At 46.5% G+C, this 23,158-nt stretch overlaps 1 protein-coding gene across 26 annotated transcripts in view; it reads right to left on the bottom strand.

Annotated features, from left to right (window-relative positions):
* Positions 1–23,158, bottom strand: part of NCAM1 (neural cell adhesion molecule 1) — a 361,541-nt gene that overhangs the window by 21,909 nt on the left and 316,474 nt on the right. For 9 of the 26 annotated variants that reach the window (XM_070803421.1, XM_070803422.1, XM_070803424.1 and 6 more), the window contains 4 exons: positions 22,953–23,137; positions 22,319–22,415; positions 21,834–22,004; positions 19,641–19,772 (listed from right to left, as the gene is read on the bottom strand). In XM_070803421.1, coding sequence (XP_070659522.1) covers positions 19,641–19,772; positions 21,834–22,004; positions 22,319–22,415; positions 22,953–23,137 — 585 coding nt within the window. Of the gene's footprint in view, positions 1–12,254; positions 12,297–13,877; positions 13,926–18,270; positions 18,286–19,640; positions 19,773–21,833; positions 22,005–22,318; positions 22,416–22,952; positions 23,138–23,158 lie in introns of all 26 variants that reach the window. The other 17 variants (XM_070803415.1, XM_070803416.1, XM_070803417.1 and 14 more) reach the window with 3 other exon arrangements.

Below are 23,158 nucleotides of genomic sequence, written 5' to 3'. Positions count from 1 at the left end.
TGTAAGTATTCTGCATTTATGGCTCAACTGCCTTGGTGATAATCCTTAGTGCCTTGTATTAATGGAACATTCATTAAAGTCTTTTTGTGAGAAGAGAGAGGGAAAAAATGTCTTCAGCATTTCTCAACAGAGAAAAAGTCGATGTTTCTCTATTTTTTGCAGTAACACTGTGAATCCAGGTTGACAAGAAAGATGAGCTTGTATGTGACCAATTCTGAGGGCTGGGATGGTTCTCTTGTAAAATGCTAATTTATTTTAAGAGAAACTATTTCATTAGTGTATGTTGAAAGCCATGAGATGACAGAACATCTGTTATAAAAAGTTAAAATGAAGATTTAAAACACTTGGGACCCTGGCATTTCTGGTGGAAACCATCTCTTGTATCTATTTCATGACCTCAGACAGAAGATTTGCAGAGCCTATAAAACAGTTACCTTCTGGGTGGGTGGTCCTGGCTTGTTCTCTGGAAGACAGAATCTCAGACATGGGACAGAAGAGCTGGGGGAGGCTTGTCACCAGGCTTTGGACCTCATCACCCACAAGTATGTTGCTTGGTAAGGCCAGCCCACCCCACCCAACTCACTTAGTTACGCTGAGAACCTCACGATGGCCGAGGGGGCTGCTTTTCCCTTTGAGACCAGGAGGAACCAGAGACAAAACTGACGAGAGCCCTGCTACTTGGTCTGGGCGGGCCCCTGGCACACCCCCTGGAAGCTCGATTAACAGGGTTGCAAGGTACACCTGTACTGGCCATGGGGCTACAAAAAGCGGCAACAGGGAGGCTGTGTAATCCTAATGTCTGTGGGATAAAGTATTTACGAAAAGTTGTGCTTGTGACTTGCTTCCTTTAATCAGTGACTAAGGAAAAAGAAAAACAAAATGATAAATGGGCTTCAGATAGACTTGTCCTGTTTTTACACCACTGTCTAGCCACCAGCACCAATTATTCAGTGGAAAATACTTAGAAATTTTGTTTAGATAATGTCTAAGTGTGCGTGCTTTTCTAATTCTTTTGGATCATTATACATCTTAGACAATAATTAATTATGCCTTATGCCCCATCAGACATATCCAGTGCTAAAAAGAAACTCCAAGTGAAATATATTTTAGAGTAGGGAAGGAAGCCTGTGTAGATTCACCAATGCTGAACATTGAAGTAGGAGATGCGGAAGAACATTACAGATTCTACTCTCTCACTGAATTGGGGTGACCACCGCATCCTGGTTAGCCTGTGACTTTGCAGGTGCTAGCACTGCAAATCCTTTACCCTGGATAAACCCTTAGTCCCAGGTGAAATGGGATGTTGGTGACCCTGGACTGAATGAAGACTCCCATTAATCGTAATAACTTTCTGGATTCAGAATTGCAACACTGACTCTGTGGTTAATGATCTCTTTGCCTGAAGAAGGAGAGGAGGAGGTGGCATCAGTGGCCCTTCCAACACACCCACCAGGCAAGGACCTGTCCCTCCTTCAAGACCTCCCAGGAAAGGGAATAGAGATTACTCCATTAGGGCTGCTCTGCTGCCCTGAAGATCCCTTTAGAACTGAAGGCTACGGAGGCCACAGTAGAGCCCAGGGGGTTAGTGCCTTGGCCAGGTCACCACCTCAGTCTCCAGGTTTGCAAAACACCAGATGCTCCCAAGGGGTCCTTCTTATTCTGACATCACTGTGACAGTCGCCATGCTAGGTCGAGCTCTCAAGAGCACCCTGGCTGTGTTCATGATGCCGTAAAACATAGGACACCAAATCTGGGATGTTCAGTCAATTTTAGGGAAATGCGCCCCCAAGATTAACAATTCCATATCTCTTTGCCACAAAATTGCCCATTTTTCTACAAATTAAAAAAAAGTCATTTCAAAAATTCCTGTCTTTGAAAAAACAGACCCTAAGAGTCTTTCAAAGATATGTGAACAAAAATCTCGCCAAGGGAACCTTGTGAAAACCAAAAGCCCCAATGACCTGCTCTTACGTTTGGATTTGCTTCAGAAAAAAATATAGACGGGATCACAGAGAAATCACTCAAAACTATACCATGGAACACAATTCTAACATCTACCGAAGTTAGAACACTATAATTTGCCATCATTTTATTCGAGTGACTACCACGGAACCCTGATATGTATTGCTTTCTCATAGAATTCAGGGCATTTTATATCATATCATGTATTTATTTTTTACTTTTTGGCTATACTGCACGGCCTGTGGGATCTCAGCTCCCTGACCAGGGATCTAATGTGGTTAGATCTAACCCTGGAGTGGAAGCATGGGAGTCTTAACCACTGGACTGACAGGGATGTTCCTATATCATTTAGAGTGCTTTAAAGATGATTTATTCACCAAATGCACATCCAGTATCTATTAGGTACCATGTAGTCCATTAGGCGTTCGAGTTTCAATGGTGATTAAAACAAGATTTTGTTTGCTAAATGAAAAAACGTACTCAATTCTTATTCAATTCTTTGAATGGTGGGGCCCTTGTATAGAAATCTAATTTTTCCTATGATGGTGTTTCTAAAGGAAGATCCTATTGGACTAATATCATAGAGATTATGATCAACTTTATGGCCATGCAACTTGCTGTCAGTACACACAGATGTGGAAAGAGTGATATTTGTTTAATCAGTTGCCTTATTCATCTTCAAATGTTCACTGGGAGCCAATATTTTTAAAGATTAGAAATGCGTGAAAGAAATGATTTCCTAAGCTCTCTGCAAAGAGAATGTTCCAGCCCTGCCTGATGAGGGACGCCAAAGAAACGGACCTGCATTCAGGAGGCTGGCTGCTTTACTGAACACATTAAGAGAGGAAATTATTTAGAGGGTCCCAACATGCACTCTGTTCCGAGATGGCTGCTCTGATTGAAATCATTATGGGTAATTTCAGAAAAACCAATATTGTAATTATTTGTAAACGTTGGTTTGCAATTCAGCAGCAATCGGCAGGTGGCTCCGAGAAAACCCCTGGGGTTAATTATACCCTCTGAGTTTAGCTTTAACCATGAGTCAAATTTTTTCCCCCAAATATTTTATGTAAAGACTAAAACAGCAGGATTCGTAAAAATAAGCCTTGTCGATAACAAACATAAAATATCAGGCAGTTCTGGTATTTTCTAGAAGAATGCAAATCATGTATGCAAGGAAAAAAAAAAAAAGAATGTACCAGAGAGACCACATACAGTCAAAAATATTACTGGCAGGTCCTATAAATTCCCCTTAGAAACCATAATTGAGATGTGTATTTCTGGCCATGCAGATTGTAGGTTCTTCTTTATAATTACGGTGCTACTGGGCCCTAAAATCAGAGTCAGCTTCATGTCTTTCCCCGAGTCAGCAGAAGCCCTGGGATCAGCAAACTACTGCTGGATATCTGAATCCCACAACAAAAATTCTAGCAAGCCCACAGCCTCTGAACAGCAACTGTGAATTTTGGAAGGAAAACAATACTTCTCACTCAAAGAGCTCAAGAACCTAGAGTTGTACGTTCTGAATGGAACGTTAATTGGCTGACAGGCCTCCCTGAGACAGGCTGGACCTGGGTTCTCTCTTCACTGCCTCTGCTTTCTCTTTCATCAGGACCCCACAGGGGCTTCTGAGAAAACCCAATGATGGGCATAGGGCCTGCATTAGAATCTTTTACTATCAAATAAGATTGCCTGGCATTAAAAATACTGTTTGCTCTGTTTATCCTAATGCCTCTTCCCCCTTACCGATGATTTCTTATAAGTGATTTCAAACTGTTGGTTTTAAGAAGTCCAAAATGTATGATGCAGCTGATCTGATGTGACACCTATTTGATTTTTCCAACTCAGGAATATTCAAAATTACACCAAGAGGTCACAAGTTTGAATGGGCCTTAGGGGGATCAGCAAATTACCAAAGGGAATCAGGATTAATTATTAGACCACTAATTCTCCTTCCTCAGACCAACCTCTTAGCCCTAATGTTAAACAGATCAATGTGATCTATGCCACACACACTCCTGGAGCCTCAGAACCTCCCTGATGGTGCTTTGGCAGCAGCCTGGCCATTCTATTCAGAGGTGGTTATCTTATACCCAAGAGCGGCCGGCAGCGCTTGGGCTGGCATCGATTTGTCTCAAGCACCGCTCCCCCAAATCAGGCCTTCGGAGGAAAGCATTCTTTTTCTCCTGAACACTTCTCTTCTAATTGTCAAGGACTCGCTGCGCCAGTGTGATCTGACCCTTTGGCATCCTCGTCCCTGGCTCTGAGGAGTGCTGGGGTACAGAATGAGTGGTCATGGGCGTGGCCAGCTCCCTCGTTTCTACAGAGAAAAGATGCTTGGCTCTCTGCAGCCACGCTCATGGAGGCACCCAGTCCACAAAGCTTTCCAGCACGGGTTTTCTCGGGAATTGTGAATGAGTGCTGGGGGGAGGGTGGGGAGGCTTGGTACTACTGAGGACAAGTTAAACAGCGGTAAATGAACTCTGACAGACCGAACCACAGAAATACCAAATCCCTTCTCGTGGGTGTCATGAAAACACCAACAGATTAATTGATCAATTATCTTTGTTTCATCATCCTAAAAAGAAAATATGACCACGAAGGTATGGCTTGTGGTTATGGGGCTGATCCAGGCTGAGGAAGTTAAAGACAGAAATAACTGCCATCACCACCAATTAACTCGGCTCCTGCCTCCGAGGCCACAAAGCGGGGCGGGGGTTGTGAACATCTCCAACAGTAGTTCATGGACGTTAGGTGAGTTATGAAGAAGCATGAGGCTCCTGGGAGGTTTCAACCCTCCTCCTGGTAAACCCCAGGGAAATGGGCACTTTCCATGGCCCCCAGTCTCTGCCCAGGGGATTCGGGCTGATATACGTCACTGCCTTGGTCCCTTCAAGCTAGCTTTCTACCCTGGTAACCACCAGTGCAGGGAATCCTTGGGAATAAAGGCAATTAGAACAGAACCCCTGGTGAAAAGTCTATGTCGACCTGCCAGAGACCGTGGCAATCCAGACACACAGCTGTAAAAAATAAAGGAGGGGGTGGAAGGGATGGTTAGTGATGTTTTCAATCTAAGAAGGAAGAGTGGGTGTTAAAAAAGAGTTTAGTTCATCAGAATCAGCATTTCCTAGTACGAGTCAGTGTCAGTAGCTAAAGAAAAAAAAGATCATTATAAATGGGTGGGGCGGGATCCATGCTCAAACATGCTGCACGCGGAAGGGAGGGCGGGGAGGGTGCAGGGGGCGTCTCATCACACACATGCTGGTGCGGAGGGGAGTCCCATTTACACAGAGTCCTCGGTAGCTGATGGATCACCAGAGGAAGCAGGCCCTGCAGTTATGTGATGCTGTGATATTAGAAATAAACTTTGACACCAGGGGGCTCAAATTTTTGCTTCCAGCAAACCCATGCCTGTGCCCTGGGCCATGTGTCTGCGCTTCCCTGTCATAGACCCTGCCTGCAGAGCTCTGTGGGCTCAGGGTCTAAGTGGCCCGGGGCTGGTGCTCAATGCCTGTGTTCATTTCTCCTCTTCTTGACAGAAACTGTAGGTGCACAGAACATCCAGCATACGTTAAACACATCCTAGGCAATTTGGGGGGGTGGTGGTGGAGGGTAGTGGACACTGAGTTTAATCATTTGTGGGTGTACAACCTACCCATTGCTCACTTAAATCATTTTCATTAGGCCTAACTCACCTGAAAGCCTTACTTAAGCCTAGAGGAACCACCCCTAAGTTTTATTTCTCTCCCCTGTAAATTTTATTTGCTCCAGCCTCTCCATTCCCTTCCATTCTATTACTAAGGGCCATTTCCCACCGTGTCTTGCTGGTCTGAGTAACAGTCCTCTGCCTGCCCTCCTTGCAAAAGGCAGAAGAGGCGTGATTTGATGAGGGGGGTGATCATACTTCGGAATTCCACAGTCTCCCAGTGTTTTAGTACTGGCCACATTTCCTACTGACAGCCAAGATCACAGTTAAGGTGTGTTTCTAGGGCAGCTGCAAGAAATACCTTCAAACATTTCTAGCCTCGCTTAAAATGTCTGCAAGAGATAGCTCCTCAGAGGTGTGAATTAGCTTCTACCTTGTGCTTCATTCTGAATCACAGCATTGCACAGAAATGACTAACCTTGGGTTTAAAGAAGAAACTAAGGTTTCAGCCCAGGTATCTGCTCATACTTCAGCTTCCAGGGGGAAGGTTCAGCATCTGAGCAGTCATCTCAAGTTCGAAAAGTGCCTGTCTCCCTTGAAACCACATTTTTGGAGTGGGACTTGGAGTTTAGACAATTGTAGGCTCCCAGTGTTTTTTCTTCTGCCTTAAGATGCACAGATCAAGGTAATTTTTAAAGCTAGGTCCAAGCTCTAAGCATAACAGAGGTTCCCTGACTTGGGGACCACGCCTGGTGCCATGCATGCGTGCTCAGTTGTGTCTGACTTTTTGAGACCCTGTGGAATGTAGACCACTGGGCTCCTCTGTCCATGGGATTTCTCAGACAAGAACACTGGAGCGGATTGCCATTTCTTCCTCCAGGGGATCTTCCCGACCCAGGGATCCAACTGCAGTCTCCTGCGTTGGCAGGCAGATTCTTTCCCAGAACCACCTGGGAAGCTTCGGGGACATCCCTCCTTTGTTTCATATGATGTAAATGCTGAACATCCTCTTGTTTGGAAATGAGGGCCCTCCCATCCAAGATCCTGTCCAGGAGTCTGACTGTAAATGGGACTGACTTGGGGCTCTGTGGCCATGCCCAGAGAGCTGAAGCCCTCACAGGGGTCAATGTGAAGGGTGACAGGTGCCACATACAGGGTTCACACACGTGGGGCACACGGGACACAGGGCAGACCAGGGACAGAGCACATGCGAGACGAGCGGCTGATGGTTCTGTTCGTGCGGATGTCGCCCAATCAGCTCTCCCAGAAGCGAGGTCGCCGGGGACCCCTCGCATGCACGGGCACCCTGGGGGTTACTGGTGTTAGTTTCGCTTTCGTGCTCATCGCAGCCTCTATGTGTCTCAGGTTGTGATATGAAGTTCAAATTTCCAGTTAGGAGGGGATGGCACGCATGTGACTCCCAGGGCAGGTTTGAATGGGTGTTTAATTTTACTCGGGGGGGGGGGAGCTGTGACCAGAGGCTGCATTTTCCTGTCGTGGTTATAGTAAGCAAGAAATGCTTTCACAGGACTGTGACAGTCACAATATTAACGGATTATTTTGTCACTCCTTTGAGCTTTATTAGGCTCTAAGTTTATTTCCTTTGCTGCAAGGGTCAATGGTGTGCCTTTGGATTACATGGCGATCATCAGTCATGGTAATTGTTAAGTGACTTTTGCTTTGATTTTTCTTTCCTCCTGCCTGGGGCGGGTGGCAGGTCACTTGCAAAGTGATACCTTGGCCATTACAGCCAAACTGCTCTAATTCCAAATTCTTAAATCTCTCATTTCAGAAAGTCCTCAATCTGCATGAATTTTACGAAACACTCTCACTGGTTTCAAGCAAATACAACCTTTGTGATGGACACATTTCTCTCTGTAGGTGTTCAATGTTATGTTTTCATGGAAATGTGACATTTTATAACAACTGTGCTTTGGAGAACTACTGGATAAAGTGAGATAACCATGCTATAAAGCTCACTTACAACACTGCTTTCTGGGAAATAAAGTTTATGAACTATCTGATAAAAATTCAAGGGTGCAAATTCGGCTGTGGTTAAAGTGATTTTACTGTAGCCAGATTTCTTGAAGCAAAACATTAAATTGAAGGCGTCTTGGTATCAAATTGTCATCTAAAGGCTCCAAAGGCTGATGAATTTTGGACGTGCATTGAGAAAAAGAGGAAATCTCTCAAATGAGTTCGCTTAGGAAATCCGAGACAGGAAGAAATGAGTGGGCCCTATGTGCCAGGCTGTGGTCCCAGATTTATTTCATGATTCAGAACAAAGAGTTTTACCTTCTGTTCACCAGCGTGGACGACATCATCAGCACCATGCAAGCCACATGACAAAGTCACATGATACGCACGCACATGATTGGTTGAAAGGAAAGTGGAGGAGATCACATGGAAAATACAAAAAAATCAAAAACTGATGTAAACAATGGGCAGGGAGAGAAATCAACAACAAAATCACAGACTAAATAAAAGGAGAAATTAAATTAAATTAGCAGCATATATAAGAAACACTGGGAGAGCAGTAAAACTGCCCAGTAATAGAAGACTAATAAATCATAAAGAGCATTTGGTTAACAACACCGATAAGCATTAGATACAGCTGCAACACTGCATATTAATACCACATCAAGGAGCAGGGACACTTGTTTTGAAATGGGGAGTTGTCTCTGTCAGGACCCGGATGCCAGAGTCAGTCCAGGAGACTGCTGAAGGAGAAGAAAAAGGCAAGTTATTCTTCACAGATTCCAGACATGTCTCGGCATCCTTGGGAAGCAAGGGCAATGAAACAGAGCATGGTCATGAAGGAAGAGTCCCATGATTGGGTGCCCTGGAAGAATAAAATATCATATTACACTGAGAAAAGTCACTTCATGTTTCCTTTGGAGCGATGAGGAGGGGGGTGTGGACCTAGTGAGGTCTGCTGGGTGCAGGCAGAGAAGATGGCCAGGAGTCTCATCTTCCTTCTCTATTCGTCTACTCAGGTTATCCAAGGGCCGCCACGACACACCCCGATCAAGACACATCTAAGAGGGGGGCCACTATTTTGTTCTCTACATCTGTGAGTCTGCTTCTTTTTTGCCATAGTCACTAGTTTGCTGTATTTTTTAGATTCTCCATACACGTGACATCATACGTTATTTGTCCTTCTCTGTCTGATTTATTTCACTTAGCATAAGGGTTACCAGTGAGGAACAAGTACCAACTATTTGGTTTAAAACAAGCTACAAGGATATATTGTACAACACAGGGAATAGAGCCAATATTTTATGATAACTACAAATGGTGTATAACCTTTAAAATCGTGAATCATTATATTGTACACCTGCAACTTATAATATTGTACAGCAACTATACATCAATAAGAAATAAAATAAAAAAGTAAAGAACCATGAAGCAGTCTAATATTCTAGAAAAATAATAAAAAAAAGAGGCCAGTGAGGAAAGGGAATAGGTTTCCTTCTGGGGGTTGAGGTCAGAGCTCTGTCACAGCAGAAACTGAATCGCTGGCCCAACGAGCTAAGAGTTGGACATTAGACACATGCTTGGGCATTTGTGGATACAGTTATCTCTTTAGACTTGCAGTGAACGGATAAGACATGAACGTGATTTCTACAATGAAAAGTAGTTTTCTTCTTTGGATATGTCTACATTCCCTTTTGACCTGTGTCCTATTTATATCTGATTTTTTACTCTACGACTGTTTCTTCTTAAGGCCTTTTGGCTTCCCCACCTTAACTTGCACAGGCCAAGGGGCATTTTGGCTGTCACCAGTAGAAGCTAACTAACAAAGAAGGTGGACAGAGGGGCAAGGTGAAGATTCGTTTCTGCCCAAAGCACACCACTGTTTAAAAGTGATTCGAGAGAAATGCTTCAATCAAGCGAGGACCCTGGTCACTGTGGGCTGGTACAGTGTTCGCTTCTCACTGTCTGACGCTGCACAGGATCTGGCATGTTCCAACCACAGGTGTCTGCAGGGACTATACACAACTGAGCAGTTTCTCCTTTTTATATTTGAAAGTGAAAGTGTTAGTCACTCAGTTATGTCCAACTCTTTGCGACCCCATGGACTATAGCCTGCCAGGCTCCTCTGTCCATGGAATTCTCCAGACAACAACAGTGGAGTGGGTAGCCATTCCCTTCTCCAGGGAATCTTCCTGACCCAGGGATCAAGCCCAGGTTTCCTGCATTGCAGGCAGTTTCTTTGCCGTCTGAGCCAGCAGAGTACCTTCATTCACTCATAATTATAAATGGATCCACACACACATACACACAGAAAGCAAAAAGCAAAAGACACTGTTTATATTCACCCCTATTGACCAATGATCAACAGATTTTTGGATGCTTCTAGCTACTCTGCTGTTATTCCCACTGCAATTCACATGTGCTACATTCTGCCTTGCAGTTTAGAAATATATTCATGCTCAACACGGGCTGCTGCTCAATCGAGTCTGTCTTTCTATTCTGCCAGTAACCACTGGGACTTACAATTTGGGTCAGTAGTCAAGTGGTTCAAAATAAAGGAGACTCAAACTTTCTTCTCTTTGGATGTCACTACTCATCATTTAATCTATGGGCAGACATGCTTGATGTTTAAAAATGAAACCTACATCAGGGGAGAGACACTTAATTCATCCATAACAAAAAACTGGATCCAAGATTGTGTTTTACTTCCAGAGAAGACCAACCTACAGTGAGAGACACCTTAAATACAACCCAAGTTGTGCAAGGACATTGTGTAGCCTTTTCCTGCTACACTCGGCACGGCATACACACTGCGCCCAAGATGCAGAGGATTGGGGCGTCACTGTTAGCAGAAGAGAGGGTGCTGTTAGTCTCATTCCTTTTCCAAAATGCAAAGAAACCCATCACTTGAATTAAACCCATGCGAGCACAGCTCACTGTCGCCTGCCTGCTCTGCTGACAAAACGAAACCTCAAAAGCATCAGGAATTAAAATTCACTGCAGCACGCACACGGAGGGAACACCAAGAAAGCAGACTCTAAGCTATGTTCTGCAGGAGAAAAAAATAACCATTTCATGCAACACGCAGGAACTCTTTTCTTCTCTGTTCAATTATGCATCAGAAACCCTGGCCCGCAGAGTAGAGTGGGAACCATATTTTGCATTCTTGCTTTCTGCCTTCTGCTCTGAATGCCTTTAATGGGATGCATGCCATTTTCCCTGTGTACTCAGAAATATTATTAAATCTAAAGCTCACATATAATTATGGACACACACACACATGCTCCAGTTGACTCGTCAGGGGTTTCAGGCCTAACACACAAACACACTTCATTAGAGCATCACAAAGATGAGTTTGGGACATGTTTCAGGTTGTAATAAGTGTAATGTTTTCCACGACGGGAAAGATGGGACAGTTTGGCCCTGACTCCACCATTAGGAGATGGATTCCAGAACTTTCATCTGGACTCTCCACACACAAACTTGAGAGAGCCTGGTAGTGCTTTCTCAGGCCATAATTTTTCTAGCACGAGGGAGGTGGCCCAGGTGTGCTCAGGGCACACACGTCCTCTCTCTGCGGGAGCAAAGGAGGGCGCGTGGTTGAGGAGCAGAGGCTCCCTCCTGCCTCACCGCTCCCTTTCCCCAGGCAGCCAGCTTCTCTTGTTCCTTCCCTAATTTTCAGTCGTTCAGGTATTTTATTTTAATGTGTGTGTGAGCATGTGTGTGTCTCTGCGTGTGCATTTCTCTGTGAGTGTGTTTCTGTGTGTGGGGGGGTCCTCTGTGTGTCTGTGTTTCTCTGGGTGTGTCTGTGTCTCTCTATGTGTGTTTGTGTGTACGTGTGTGCATGTGTGTGTATCTGTGTGCATGTGTCTGCACGTGCGTGTCCCTGTGTGTGTCTCTGCGTGTGTGCCTGTGTGTGTATCTGTGTGTGCACATGTGTCAGTGTCTCTGTGTGTGCATGTGTCTGTGTGCATGTGTTTGTGTCTGTGTGTGCACGTGTCTCTCTGTGTCTATGCGTATGTGTCTGTGTGCCTGTGTGTGTCTCTGTGTGCGTGTGTGCGTGTGTGCGCGCCTGTGTCAGTGTCTCTGTGTCTGTGTCTCTGCATGTGTGCCTGTGTATCTGTGTGTACACATATGTCAGTGTCTCTGTGTGTGCATGTGTGTGTCTGTGTGTGTGTCTCTGCGTGTGTGCCTGTGTATCTGTGTGTGCATGTGTGTCAGTGTCTGTGTGTGCGCATGTGTCTGTGTGCCTGTGTGTGTCTCTGTGTGCACGTGTGTCAGTGTCTGTGTGTGTGTGTGTGCACATGTATCAGTGTCTCTGCGTGTCTATCTGTGTGTGTGTGCACACCTCTGCAGTGGAGAGACAATGAAAGCTGGGAACAGATGCTCTCCTTTTGTCTTCTCAGCATTTCTCTAACCCTTGTCTGTTTTTTAACTTGCGGGTACATTTGGAAAGGTCTCCTGTGCACAGAGCTCTCTTCAAGAATCATTCCTGTCTTTTGGTGATGCTAGAGCAGACAGCATGCTTAGGGACCCACACCAGGAGAGGAGCCTTCGAGCATGCCTAACTGTTGCTTTCAACACTCAGGGGGCCGGGGCAGCACTGGGACCCAAGAGTCCACTCTACACAAGCAGCAGTCAGGCCCAGGCAGCTAAGCTCTCTACTCACTAGTTGCTTCAGTGGTTGTAAGAGCAGGAGGAGGCCAGGTTGCTATGGAAACATGAAGGATGGAAAGGGCACAGAAAGGTGAAAGAGAGAACAGAGATAAATTAAATTTACTGATACATACATGTATGTGTGTATATATATTAAGACACTGTTATAGAGAAAAAAGAGATGGTAAAGGAGGTATGCTCTCATTTCCTTCTTCCCTGATTTATCAGTATGAATGTAGATATTTTAAAGAGATTATCAGAGGTTTTGCTGACAAATTACTCTCAGATGGCAAGTAATAATGTAACTCTTATTTATTCTTACTACAAATTCTAGCTACTACATGCTGGGCATTGTGTCTTGTATTTCTCCTACTTAAACTTTGATTTTCATACATACCTACAAAGTAAGCAGACTCTATCCTTCCTTTGGGAAATAAGGAGTCTGAGGTTCAGAGAGGTGGGGTGACTCATTCAAGGTCAGGGAACTGCACGCCAAAGCAGGGGAGCTTGGAGCTGAACCTGGTCGCTGAATTCCTATTGTTCAAGTCCACTGCCTGGCAAGCAGTCCAAGAGTGGCGGGCTGTTTCCAAGTCAGACAGATGCCACAAAGGGCTCTGGGCTTGGGGCTCGGGTCACTCCCGAGTGCAGGGCTTCTGATGCACCACGGGGATACGGCCAGCTGAGTGGCCTTGCCGCTGCACTGACTGGGCGCTGAGCACTGGCTGCCATGACACCCTGGGTCTTGTTCAGCTGCCGTCTCCCTGCTCTTTCCCCTAGGAGCACTGGGTTCACCACTGCAAAGAGTGGGAGGCCTGGGGTGCTCCCACCCCTGAGGACTCAGGGGAATAGAAGGATAGGGCAGCTAAGTGAAACGAGGTGGTAAATGAGAGGAGCCCAGACACGGTGACAAAGCTGGAGGCTGCCCAGGTGACACCACTGCCAGACTTAGTGGCACTGCTCCCGGGTGGCAAACAGCTTGATAAACCCCAGGTTTGCTGTTATTTGGGAGCAGGGTGCGATGACTTCTCCTGTTTTCTAGAGAAGAAAAGCAAGGCTCCCTTGTAAAGGGTTAAATAATTTGCCTAATGCCTTCTTTCAGGCACATCTGCAAGCAGGCACTGTTTCTTCTCCCACAAATATTTACAAGAAACGTATGCAGTTATGGAGACAGCAAAAGCTACAGGCCTTGCTATCTAATTTCAACGTCTGAACCCAACTGTGCCAATTAAAATGCCGGGTGAAAACATAACACCCCTAACATTTCTTATGACCCTGTGGAATTGACATTTTTCTTGGCAAAATCGTTTGGCTTCTCTAAATAATCAGCTGACTACGAATCTGGAGGACAGGGCTGGGGGAGCCACAGCCTTGGGGAGCCTGCCTGCGAGATTTTCTGTCCAGAGCAATGCTTTCCACGCGCCTCCTCCTGCGGGGAGAGCTGCTCCCCCTGCCCCCCCGCCCCGAATCTGAGCAGCCTGGTGCCTACGTCTCAACTCATTTGCTCCTCTAAAACCCAGCGCTGCCCTCCACCAACAGAGTGGAATTATCACCCGGTAGAGGAGATCACGCCAGACAGACACGCTGTGGCTGGCAGAGAGCCACCTGCAGGGAGATGGAAGATGGAAATGATACTCACTATCCAGATGAGACAACGGAACAGGGGTGGAAGAGCTAGCAGGAGCCGCTGAGGAAAGAAAAATGAAGATTGAAAAAAAAAGATCATCGAGGCACACAGACACTGAAGGGGAAAATGGAAGAGGCAAACCAGCGGTGTCAGTAGGAGAAGCTGAAGTGAGTTGCAGTGAGAAGAACTCCATGCAGGAGAACAGGTGGCCTACAGCCCCTTAGAGAGCAGGACGCTCTGACTTCAAACCCTGAGCCTGTGTGGCTGCCCAGCCCCGCGGTTCAGGAAGGGACCAGGCCAGGAACAGCTGCAGGGCTCTCCAACCCTGTGAAAACACACAGGCAGTTCAGCAGCTGTCTCCACAGGATCAGATGTCTGGAGGGAAAGACACCTGGCCCCCAGCTTAAGGTGAACCAACAGAAAAGGGGAAAGTGACCTTGGCCGTGACGTTACCTACCTCTTCATGTGTTTACCTACACAGATGGCACATATTTATAGTAAAATGTGTGCACGCATCACTCTCTGATTTTAAGGTCCCGATAAAATAGAAACAATCGTCTTCCTTAATGCTGTGACTGGGCGAGGTTGGGATGGTTTGGGATCTGGATGTTACGACAGCCACCGCTGTCCTCCAAACACTAGGAAAGGTGGTGCTCTGGCTGCTGCTGTGTGTGCGGAGGACCAAGCAAATTAACATTGAGCCAGGGCACTTTGAAGGGACTGGGACTAACCAAGTAATGCTAACCAGCTTTCTGCATGGTGAACCTTTAGAAATGGTGCATTTGAGACATTTTGGACACTGAATGGATATTTAATTTTTCAGTGGCAACTATTCAGAAGCTGTTCCATCAATAATCACAGAAAACAGGCCCCTTTGAGAGCTAGATAAAAATTTGGAAAAACGTCACCCTATCTCCAATACTGTCTTGACACTCATGGTTAGGTCTTTCTCTTACCTTCTAGATGAGGTTACCTCGTTAAACCATCCAGAACAATGTCACTGGAATCAGAGCAAGACAGGCTACTAACTCAATATGACTTGACAGTCTGGTTAATTCTGATAAAAGTGTATCTCTCTCTTTTTCTCGTTCTTTCTCTTTTATTTTTTTGGCTTAATTGGTTGTACAGTTGTCCATATTATTCTGGCTGAGGGATGGGGTTTTATATACCTTAATCACAATATATTATAATGCATTAACATATTTGCCATGTGGCATCTAAGGGGAAAAATATGAAACAACAAATTTCAAGGTGTCACTTTTAAAAAGTAGAGACTCACTTGTAATCTTTATACCCTTGTGAGAAATTGTCTATTTCACTTCATGGTACAGAAGCAATTGAAGAGGTAACATTCAGCCAATGAGATTCTGAAGGTGTGTGGTTCAACCATGGAGGAAAGAGTCATAATAAATTATCATGTCACTTCTTCAGGGTTTCAGTAGCTCTAAGAAGGAAGCAGCCCCTCCTGGGGCAAACAGAGGTCATGAGCCTTCCACCTAAAAGCTTCCTAACAGCATGCAGACACCTGGCCTCGAAATACATGAAACAGGGACATCTTTCCAGGCTGGGGTTTCATTGGTCCCGTTGGAGCCTCGGCTTTCATTACCTTCACAGAAACAAAGGAACCTCCCAGCAGGTAAGCCAGACTTTCTAACTGGGTGGCTCCAAAGCAGGAATCCTTGACATATTGGTGGTATTGGCTAGTTTCACCTGCTCATCTCTGCTGTGACATACTCATGCCCCTGTATGTGGTGGAGACCATTAAGGAATCATGAAGCAACCCTAATACTGAGACATGTCAAGCAACTTCAAGTGATGAGCAAATGGCTCTCCCCTACACCTCCCAACTCAGAGGGCCAGCAGCATCAACTCTGTCCAGGGTGCCAGCTCCTGCTGACCCTGACCTGTCTCTTCTCAGACCTGAGGGTGTACCCAGGGCCCACCTCCAGGGCCACAGAAGCAGTCTGTGCACCTGTATCCCAATATCATAAGAGGTGGATGCACTGTTCGTGGGTGAGATGAGCCAGCCTCAGATGCCCCTGGTTCTTGGGCTTGGCGTAAGCCGGCAGCTAAACTGATGGCTGATCTTGTTTAAGTTCAGATAACCTTTGTGCCTTTCAAGGAATGGGAATGAGAACTCAGAGAAGGTCCTTCCAAAAACTTATCCTCACTTCGTAGCAGCAGTAATTGGGTTTTGTCTTGGCAGTGGGAAACGCTGGCATCTTCCTTCCAACTGTAACCTTTTCTCAGGATGGGTTTATGCACAACAGGTTACCTTTTGAGCAAGATCCTCACTTCAACCCTAGGAAGGCTATGGAGGTGAGAGGAAAGACCATAACGATCAACTTCAGTGAGAGTATAATCATCCTCACCCTGCTCAAGTTCTAGAAAAAAAAATTACGTTCAACTCTAAAACTGTGCCATGCTTTCTGTGTCTAAAAGAGGTTTGCTTTCTAATTCACGTTCAACTCTAAAACTGTGCCACGTTCTCTTTGTCTAAAAAAGGTTTGCTTTTTAATTCTTTAAACCATAACTTAATTAGGTGATTGAGAAAACTGACTTTTCATGTGACTAGCAATGCCTGCTGCTGCACTGCATTACTCATGACTGACTTGGAATGAAGGACTGACCCCACCATTTTCCAAAGGACTTCTTGGAATCTTGCTTGGTTAATCATCCATTTTCATACTGGCAGATAACAAACAACAAAATCTAGAGGTCTTCTTTTTAAAAAATATTAAACGCTGGCTTTTAAAACACAGTGTCTGCTATAAAAATTCTCACCTTAAAGAAGGCTGGGCTGGCAATGAATGAAAACCACTTACGACCTTTGAAGTTCAAGACCCAGTTACTCAGATTCAGTACTCAAACCCCAGTTACTGGGTAAACACTCAGAAGGAGGTCTTGCCTCTCTGTGATGTTACTAAGCCAGCCTCTGTTTACAGATAAAGTCCAGAGGAATGGGCACCTGAAGACTGGGTTAAAGATCCAGGAGGAAGGTGCCCTTGAGCCTTCTGGGTGCTCTGAGGGCAGAGCTGAGCTGTCGGCCCAGAGCGGACAGCTGTCAGTCCTCACTGACAACTCCATTCCCCCTCCACTCTATCCGACTTCTTCCAGAACTGGTTAATTCAGGAACCAACTCTGCTGAGAGAGTAGATTTAGCCCTTGTTCAATATCTCAGAATGCCTACACCGAGCTACTTAGTTTCTGCTGGTGCTGCAATATTTCTGAATAAATTTCAAAAAGATAAGCTTCCCTGAGTGCCTTTCAGGAGCTAGGAGCGTTGCATGAAAAGAATGTGCTGCTGAAGACTTCCCTCCACCCTTCTGAGCTCAGCCTGGGAAGAAGCTGAGCCTCAGCGGACGTGAAGCCCGGGGACATCTATGCAGGTAGAGACTGGACCACAGTTCTGCTCCTGGAGGAGGAGGGATGCTCCTGTTACTCTTGCTTCCAGGTCCACTACTTATAGCTTACAAAATTAGGATGTCCTTTTTGGGGAGAATCACCCCCTTCCTTCATTCTTGGCAATACTGCTACTAAGTAGCTGGCTGTGTGTGTGCGTGTGCTAAGTCGCTCAGTTGTGTCCGACTGTGTGTGACCCCATGGACTGTGGCCTGCCAGGCTCCTCTGTCCATGGGATTCTCCAGGCATGAATACTGGAGTGGGTAGCCTATCCCTTCTCCAGGGGATCTTCCTGACCCAGGGATTGAACCTGGGTCTCCTGTATTGCAGATGGATTTTCCCAAACATGGAAATACATGTTGCAAGTAACCTAGTGCTAAAGAACAGAGTTCACCAGTTAAACTGTGGGCTTAACTCCCCTGCAGGAGGTACCCGTGATGCAAACTCATTCATGCTGTGTGGGTTCCCCCACCCATGCTCCTAGAGCCTTTCAGCTATCACCAGCCAGACAGAAAAGGGAGGTGCAGTGAGCTCAGTTCTTTCACCTCCTAAAAGCACATGTGAAAAGCCTTCTGGGTTCTCGTGCCCATGAAGGGATTCTGAATAGAGGACTGGAGATGCTCTGGTTACTTTTCCGGCATCCTGGCTAATGGTGAGATGATGCCATATCCTTATTTAGAGGCCCTTTGCAGACCTCCACCGTGCTTGGCTCAGCAAAATGTTGCCACAGGGTAATCGTCACACACAGAAATTAATAAATAAACACAATTTCAAAAGACAAAAAATTTGCATGCTCTAAAACAGGACGAGTGTTAGCCTCTTGGAGTAACCTACAGACATTAACAAGAGCACAACTAGACTAAGGTCAGTGTGGTTAGGGCCCGGCCGGCATCATCTACTTCAGCCTCTAGGGGACAAAAGGGACTGGAACTAAATTAAAAAACTAGAACTAGCAGATGTTAACACTCTAGAAACAGGTAATGAGGTATGAAGAGGCACTTACGTGGAAGAGGGCTATCTGCATATCCCATGGATGGAACACAGACGAAAAGAAAAGACAAGAGACAGACCCAAGAAAAAAAAATAAGATGTAAAAGAAATGAATAGGATCTGCAGAACACACGGAGCTGGAAACGCAAATTATCAAATTACTTCAAATCCAGAGAGAAGCAATTCCTGTAGGAGGAAGATGAGACAGGCTCTCTACTTCTGCAAAGAGGCAGGGGGATCACTCTGCAGGCCCCTGACCCCATAGGGAAGAAAGCGGAGGATTCTCCCATATGCCTTTTGACCCCAGGAGTCAGAGGAGGGCCCAGGAAGCTCTGTGACCGCTGGGAGAGTCTTGCTACAGCATCTTCTTCACCTGGATGGACTCACCATCCTCCATGGGGAGGAACTCCATCTGTGGAGGGACTGAACTAGACCAGGGCTCACCCAGAGCTTGGCTGTGTGTGGGGACGGAGAAGTATGGCAGGCTTGGCTTAAGGAAAGAGGGAGCAATGGAGGAAAACAGAACTGCAACTCTGAATGGGATCAGGAAGAAGGGACTCCTGAAAGAGGCCGTGACCAAGGAGACCCCAATGGTGCTCCTGAAAGGAGGAGGGGTACGAATGACAGAGGCCATTTTTTCCCTCTTTATTTTGTTGGGGCTTTGCTCCTGCTCATTTATCCTACAGCAAACTCTGTTTCCCTGTAACTGGATATCTCTGCTTCATTAAAACCCCACAACTAATTATGCCAACCATCACTGCCTTTACTGTCTTCCTTCAAGTCACCAGGTGCTTGGAGCCCATGTGAGTGTGTATGTGTGTGTGTGTGTGTGTGTGTGCGTATGGGTGTGTGCTCAGATGCTCAGTGGTGTCTGACTCTTTGCAACCCTGTGGACTATAGCCTGCCAGGCTCCTTTGTCTATGGGATTTCCCAGGCAAGAGTACTGGAGTGGGTTGCCATTCCCTTCTCCAGGGGATCTTCCCGACCCAGGGATTGAACCCAAGTCTTCCTGCACTGGCAGGCAGATTCTTCACCACTGAGCCACCGGGGAAGCCCCTAGGGCCCTTGTGACAAAGAGCAAATCTCCCAAATCTGTCCCCACCACGCTGCCCTGAGTCTCCTCGGTGCCTCTGATGACATGCATGCGTGGTTTTCTGACCCGGCTGCTACTCTAACAAGCTGGACCAGCTATTAGACTGTGTCTCCAAGCCCTTTGAGAAACTGAGGACCAAGGGAGTGGTATCGGCCGCCGCTGAGGGCCAGAGAACTAGGAGGTGGGACCACCGTGAGCAGAGGGACCTGTAAAGACAAAACGCTGTCATCTGAACACTGGATGGGTCCCCCCACCCCAGGGAGACGAGCCGGGCAGCGGGCTGTACTTACGGACTGGCTGCGTCTTGAACTCGGAGGCGGCGCTGATCTCGCCCAGGCCCTTGCCGTTGAGGGCCGCCAGCCGGACTGCGTACGTCGTCTCGGGCTTGAGGCCCACGATGGTGACGATGCCCTCCATGCTGGCTGTTGTGAGAACAGGTAAAGGGTCACAAAGAGGGGAAAGCCTAATGGTGAAATAGTGCAGCTGCCGTGGTAAACAGTACAGCAAATCCCTCTGTGATTAAAGGTAGAATTCGATCCAGCAGTTCCAGTTCTGGATCTATGTACCAAAGGACTGGAAGCAGGGACTGGAATAGATATTTGTACAAACGTTCAAGGCCATCTTGTTTACAATAGCTGAACTGTGGAAACAACCCAATGCCCCCCAAGAGATGAATGCATAAACAGAACGTGGTCTTCCATACAGTGGAGTATTGCCCAGTTTTAAAAAGGCATGACATTCTGATGCACTACAGCAGGCATGAACCTTGGGGACATCACACTAACTGAGACAGGACAGATACAAAAGGACAAATACTGTATTATTCCACTTATATGAAGTACCTATAATAGTCAATATATATAGAGACTATCAATAGTCTACTATGGGCTTCCATGGTGACTCAGTGGTAAAGAATCGTCTGCCAACGCAGGAGAAGCATGAGATGCAGGTCTGATCCCTGGGTCAGGAAGATCCCCTGGAGGAGGAAATGGCAATTCACTCCAGTATTCTTGCCTGGGAAATCCCATGGACAGAGGAGCCTGGTGGGCTACAGTCCAGGGGGTTGCAAAAGATTCAGACATGGCTTGGAGACTAAAGAGAAACAACAAGAGTCAACTCTATAGAAAGCAGAAGGGTGGCTGCCAGGGGCTGGGGCAGGAGGGAATGCGGAGTTGTCATTTAATGGGTATTGACTTTAGGATGAAAAAGTTCTGGAGATGGACAGTGGTGACCACATAACGATTTAATGCCACTGAACTGTGAACACTAGAAAATGGTTAAAATAATAATTTTTATGTTATATATAGTGCTCACTCAGTCATGTCCGAATTTTGTGACCCCACAGACTATAGCCCACCAGGCTCCTGTGTCCATGGGAGTCTCCAGGCAAGAATACTGGAGTGGGTTGCCATTTCCCATTCCAGGAGATCTTTCTGATCCAGGGATCAAACCCGAGTCTTTTATGTCTCTTGCACTGGCAGGTGGATTCTTTACCACTAGTGCCAGCTGGGAAGCTCATGTTATATACATTTTACTACATTAAAAAAGTTAACTAGGAAACAAAAAGTCTGTTGGACATAGGATTAACCTGCCACAAAGTTCGTATGAGGTTTCAGGGGGATGTCAGGGAGGTGAAGGATGATTTTCTTGTAGTTCTAATCCTGATTCCGCAGAAAGTCCTCCTAGCCCTCCCCAAAGCTGGAGTGATGGGAGCTTCCTGGAAGGATGAGTTCTCAGTAAAACTGAGTCGGAAGATGTCTCTGAATTGCTGTGACACTGCATCCTAATCCAATCCATTCTCAGTTCTACCCTCATTTCTGGGATTAAAAATTTCTATGGAAACAAAACTTACTTCACTGAGTTATTCCAATTAAACCTCAAAGGGAGAGTCAGACATAAACACATTCAATCCTCAGGGCAAGATGAGCTGAGCTCAGAAACTTCAAACTGCAGTCATCCAAGGGTCATTTTTCAAATCTTTGGAAATATTATCATAGAATTGATTTAAAAGAGCTGTCTCGCCGGCTCTGCTTATTAGGTTAATGTCATAATTACATGGCAATCCCTGAATATACCCAAGCAGGACTGGATGGGTGACAGCAGAGACCCTGAAGCACACGGAACCCAAATGTGCACAGCAGGGTAGACAGGACTCCTCTGGGTTGTGCTCAGCACTTAAGTAGGGCTTCTGCTTGGAATGCAGAGCCGGCCTCATTTGTCCTGGCACGGTCATGAGAACCAGGTTCTGAAGTGCCGGGGTGGCAGAAGGCCAACAGCCCCACATGAGACGTGACCACAGCCTAAGGCTGAATACCAGTGACGGTCCTGCAGCACGGGACATCAGCGGGATGGCAGGCAGTGGCATCTGGCGTTCCCCAGTCGGGGGGTGTCACGTCAGAAGCCAGGATCTGGTGAACTCAAGGGGGCTGTGCATGTGTGCCCAGAGACATCATTCTCAAGTAAACTCCGACTCTGCAACTTACCTTCCTTGGCATCATACCACTTGGAGTGCCACACCTCCTCGCCCATTGCTCTCCACTCAGCTTTGTATTTGAGGATGGGCACTCCGCCTGTGGCCTCTGGCTCATCAAATTGCACCTGTGCTGTGCTAGAGTATGGCTCCACCTGGTCGATGGATGGTGAGGATGGAGTATCTGTGGGGAAGACACACATGGAGACCCAGGTCAGCTGGATGTGGCCCAGGACGTAACTTCCGATCATGAAACATGACTCTCTTATTTAACTCTTGCAAATCTTGTCATCTGTATTCTGTCTTCCTGGTCTACCCCACCATATAATTCTCTCCCAATATACCCCATGTCTAGATCTTTAAGCCCCCTTAGCTCTCAGCCTCCTTACCCTGTGGTTGCTGACCTTTACTCCCCCTTCTTCCCACTTTCTGTCATCACAGAAGGTCATGAAATGGACCAGCCAGGGTGAGGGTGGTGTAGCTGGAAGGGGCACTCACCTGCTTGGACAAGGATGAATTCCAAAGACTCCTGTCCGATGCGGTTCACTGCGGTACAGTTGTAGTTTCCAAAATCATTTTCAGAGTCTGGGGTCACCTTTAGAGAGAAGGAGCTCTTGGGTTACAAGTGTCCCACGGAATGGCCACAACCTCAGATCCTTGTTTACTGAACCAAGAATAGAATCAGTAAAGCTCCGGCTCATAGAGTTGGTAGATGCAAACTACTATATAGAGAATGGATAAACGACAAGGTATAGCACAGGGAACGCCATCCAATTTCCTGGGATAAACTACAATGGGAAAGACGATAATAAAGAAGAATGCATCTCTGGGTATAACTGAGTCATGGTGCTGAACAGCAGAGATGGGCACAACATTGCAAATCAACTATACTTCAATTAAAAAAAAAAAAAAAAGAAAGGGATCTCATGAGGAAGGAACACTCTGCTCCCCTCCAGGCCCTGATCTGGCTCCTCGAGAGGAAGGAGCAGGCTGAGGCTGGTTTTCTTCCCCAATGAATGGCTGCCCAGGATGCGCCAGAGAAGCGAGGGAGAGGATATCAGCTGTACCCAGCAGCCTGTCCACACTCAGACCACGGCTCCTGCACCGCGCCCCCACCCCGACACCGCCTCACCTCCAGGTAGCTGGCGGACGGGGTGTTGTAGATCTTGATGTTGCTGTAGTTGGAGCTGGGCAGCAGCTGACCGTCTCGGAACCACGAGATAGTGGCACTGGGGTAGGCAAACACCTCGCAGGTGATGTTCACCTGGTTCCCCTCCCAAGTGTACACAGCCACAGGGCCCTGCAGCTTGGGGGCATCTGCAAAGAAGGACAGCGGCT

This window comes from Bos indicus, chromosome 15 (genome assembly GCF_029378745.1).
Source record: "Bos indicus isolate NIAB-ARS_2022 breed Sahiwal x Tharparkar chromosome 15, NIAB-ARS_B.indTharparkar_mat_pri_1.0, whole genome shotgun sequence".
NCBI lineage: Eukaryota > Metazoa > Chordata > Mammalia > Artiodactyla > Bovidae > Bos > Bos indicus.
The sequence above is the reverse complement of the archived record's forward strand: the minus strand, read 5'-3'. Positions and strand labels throughout refer to the sequence as shown.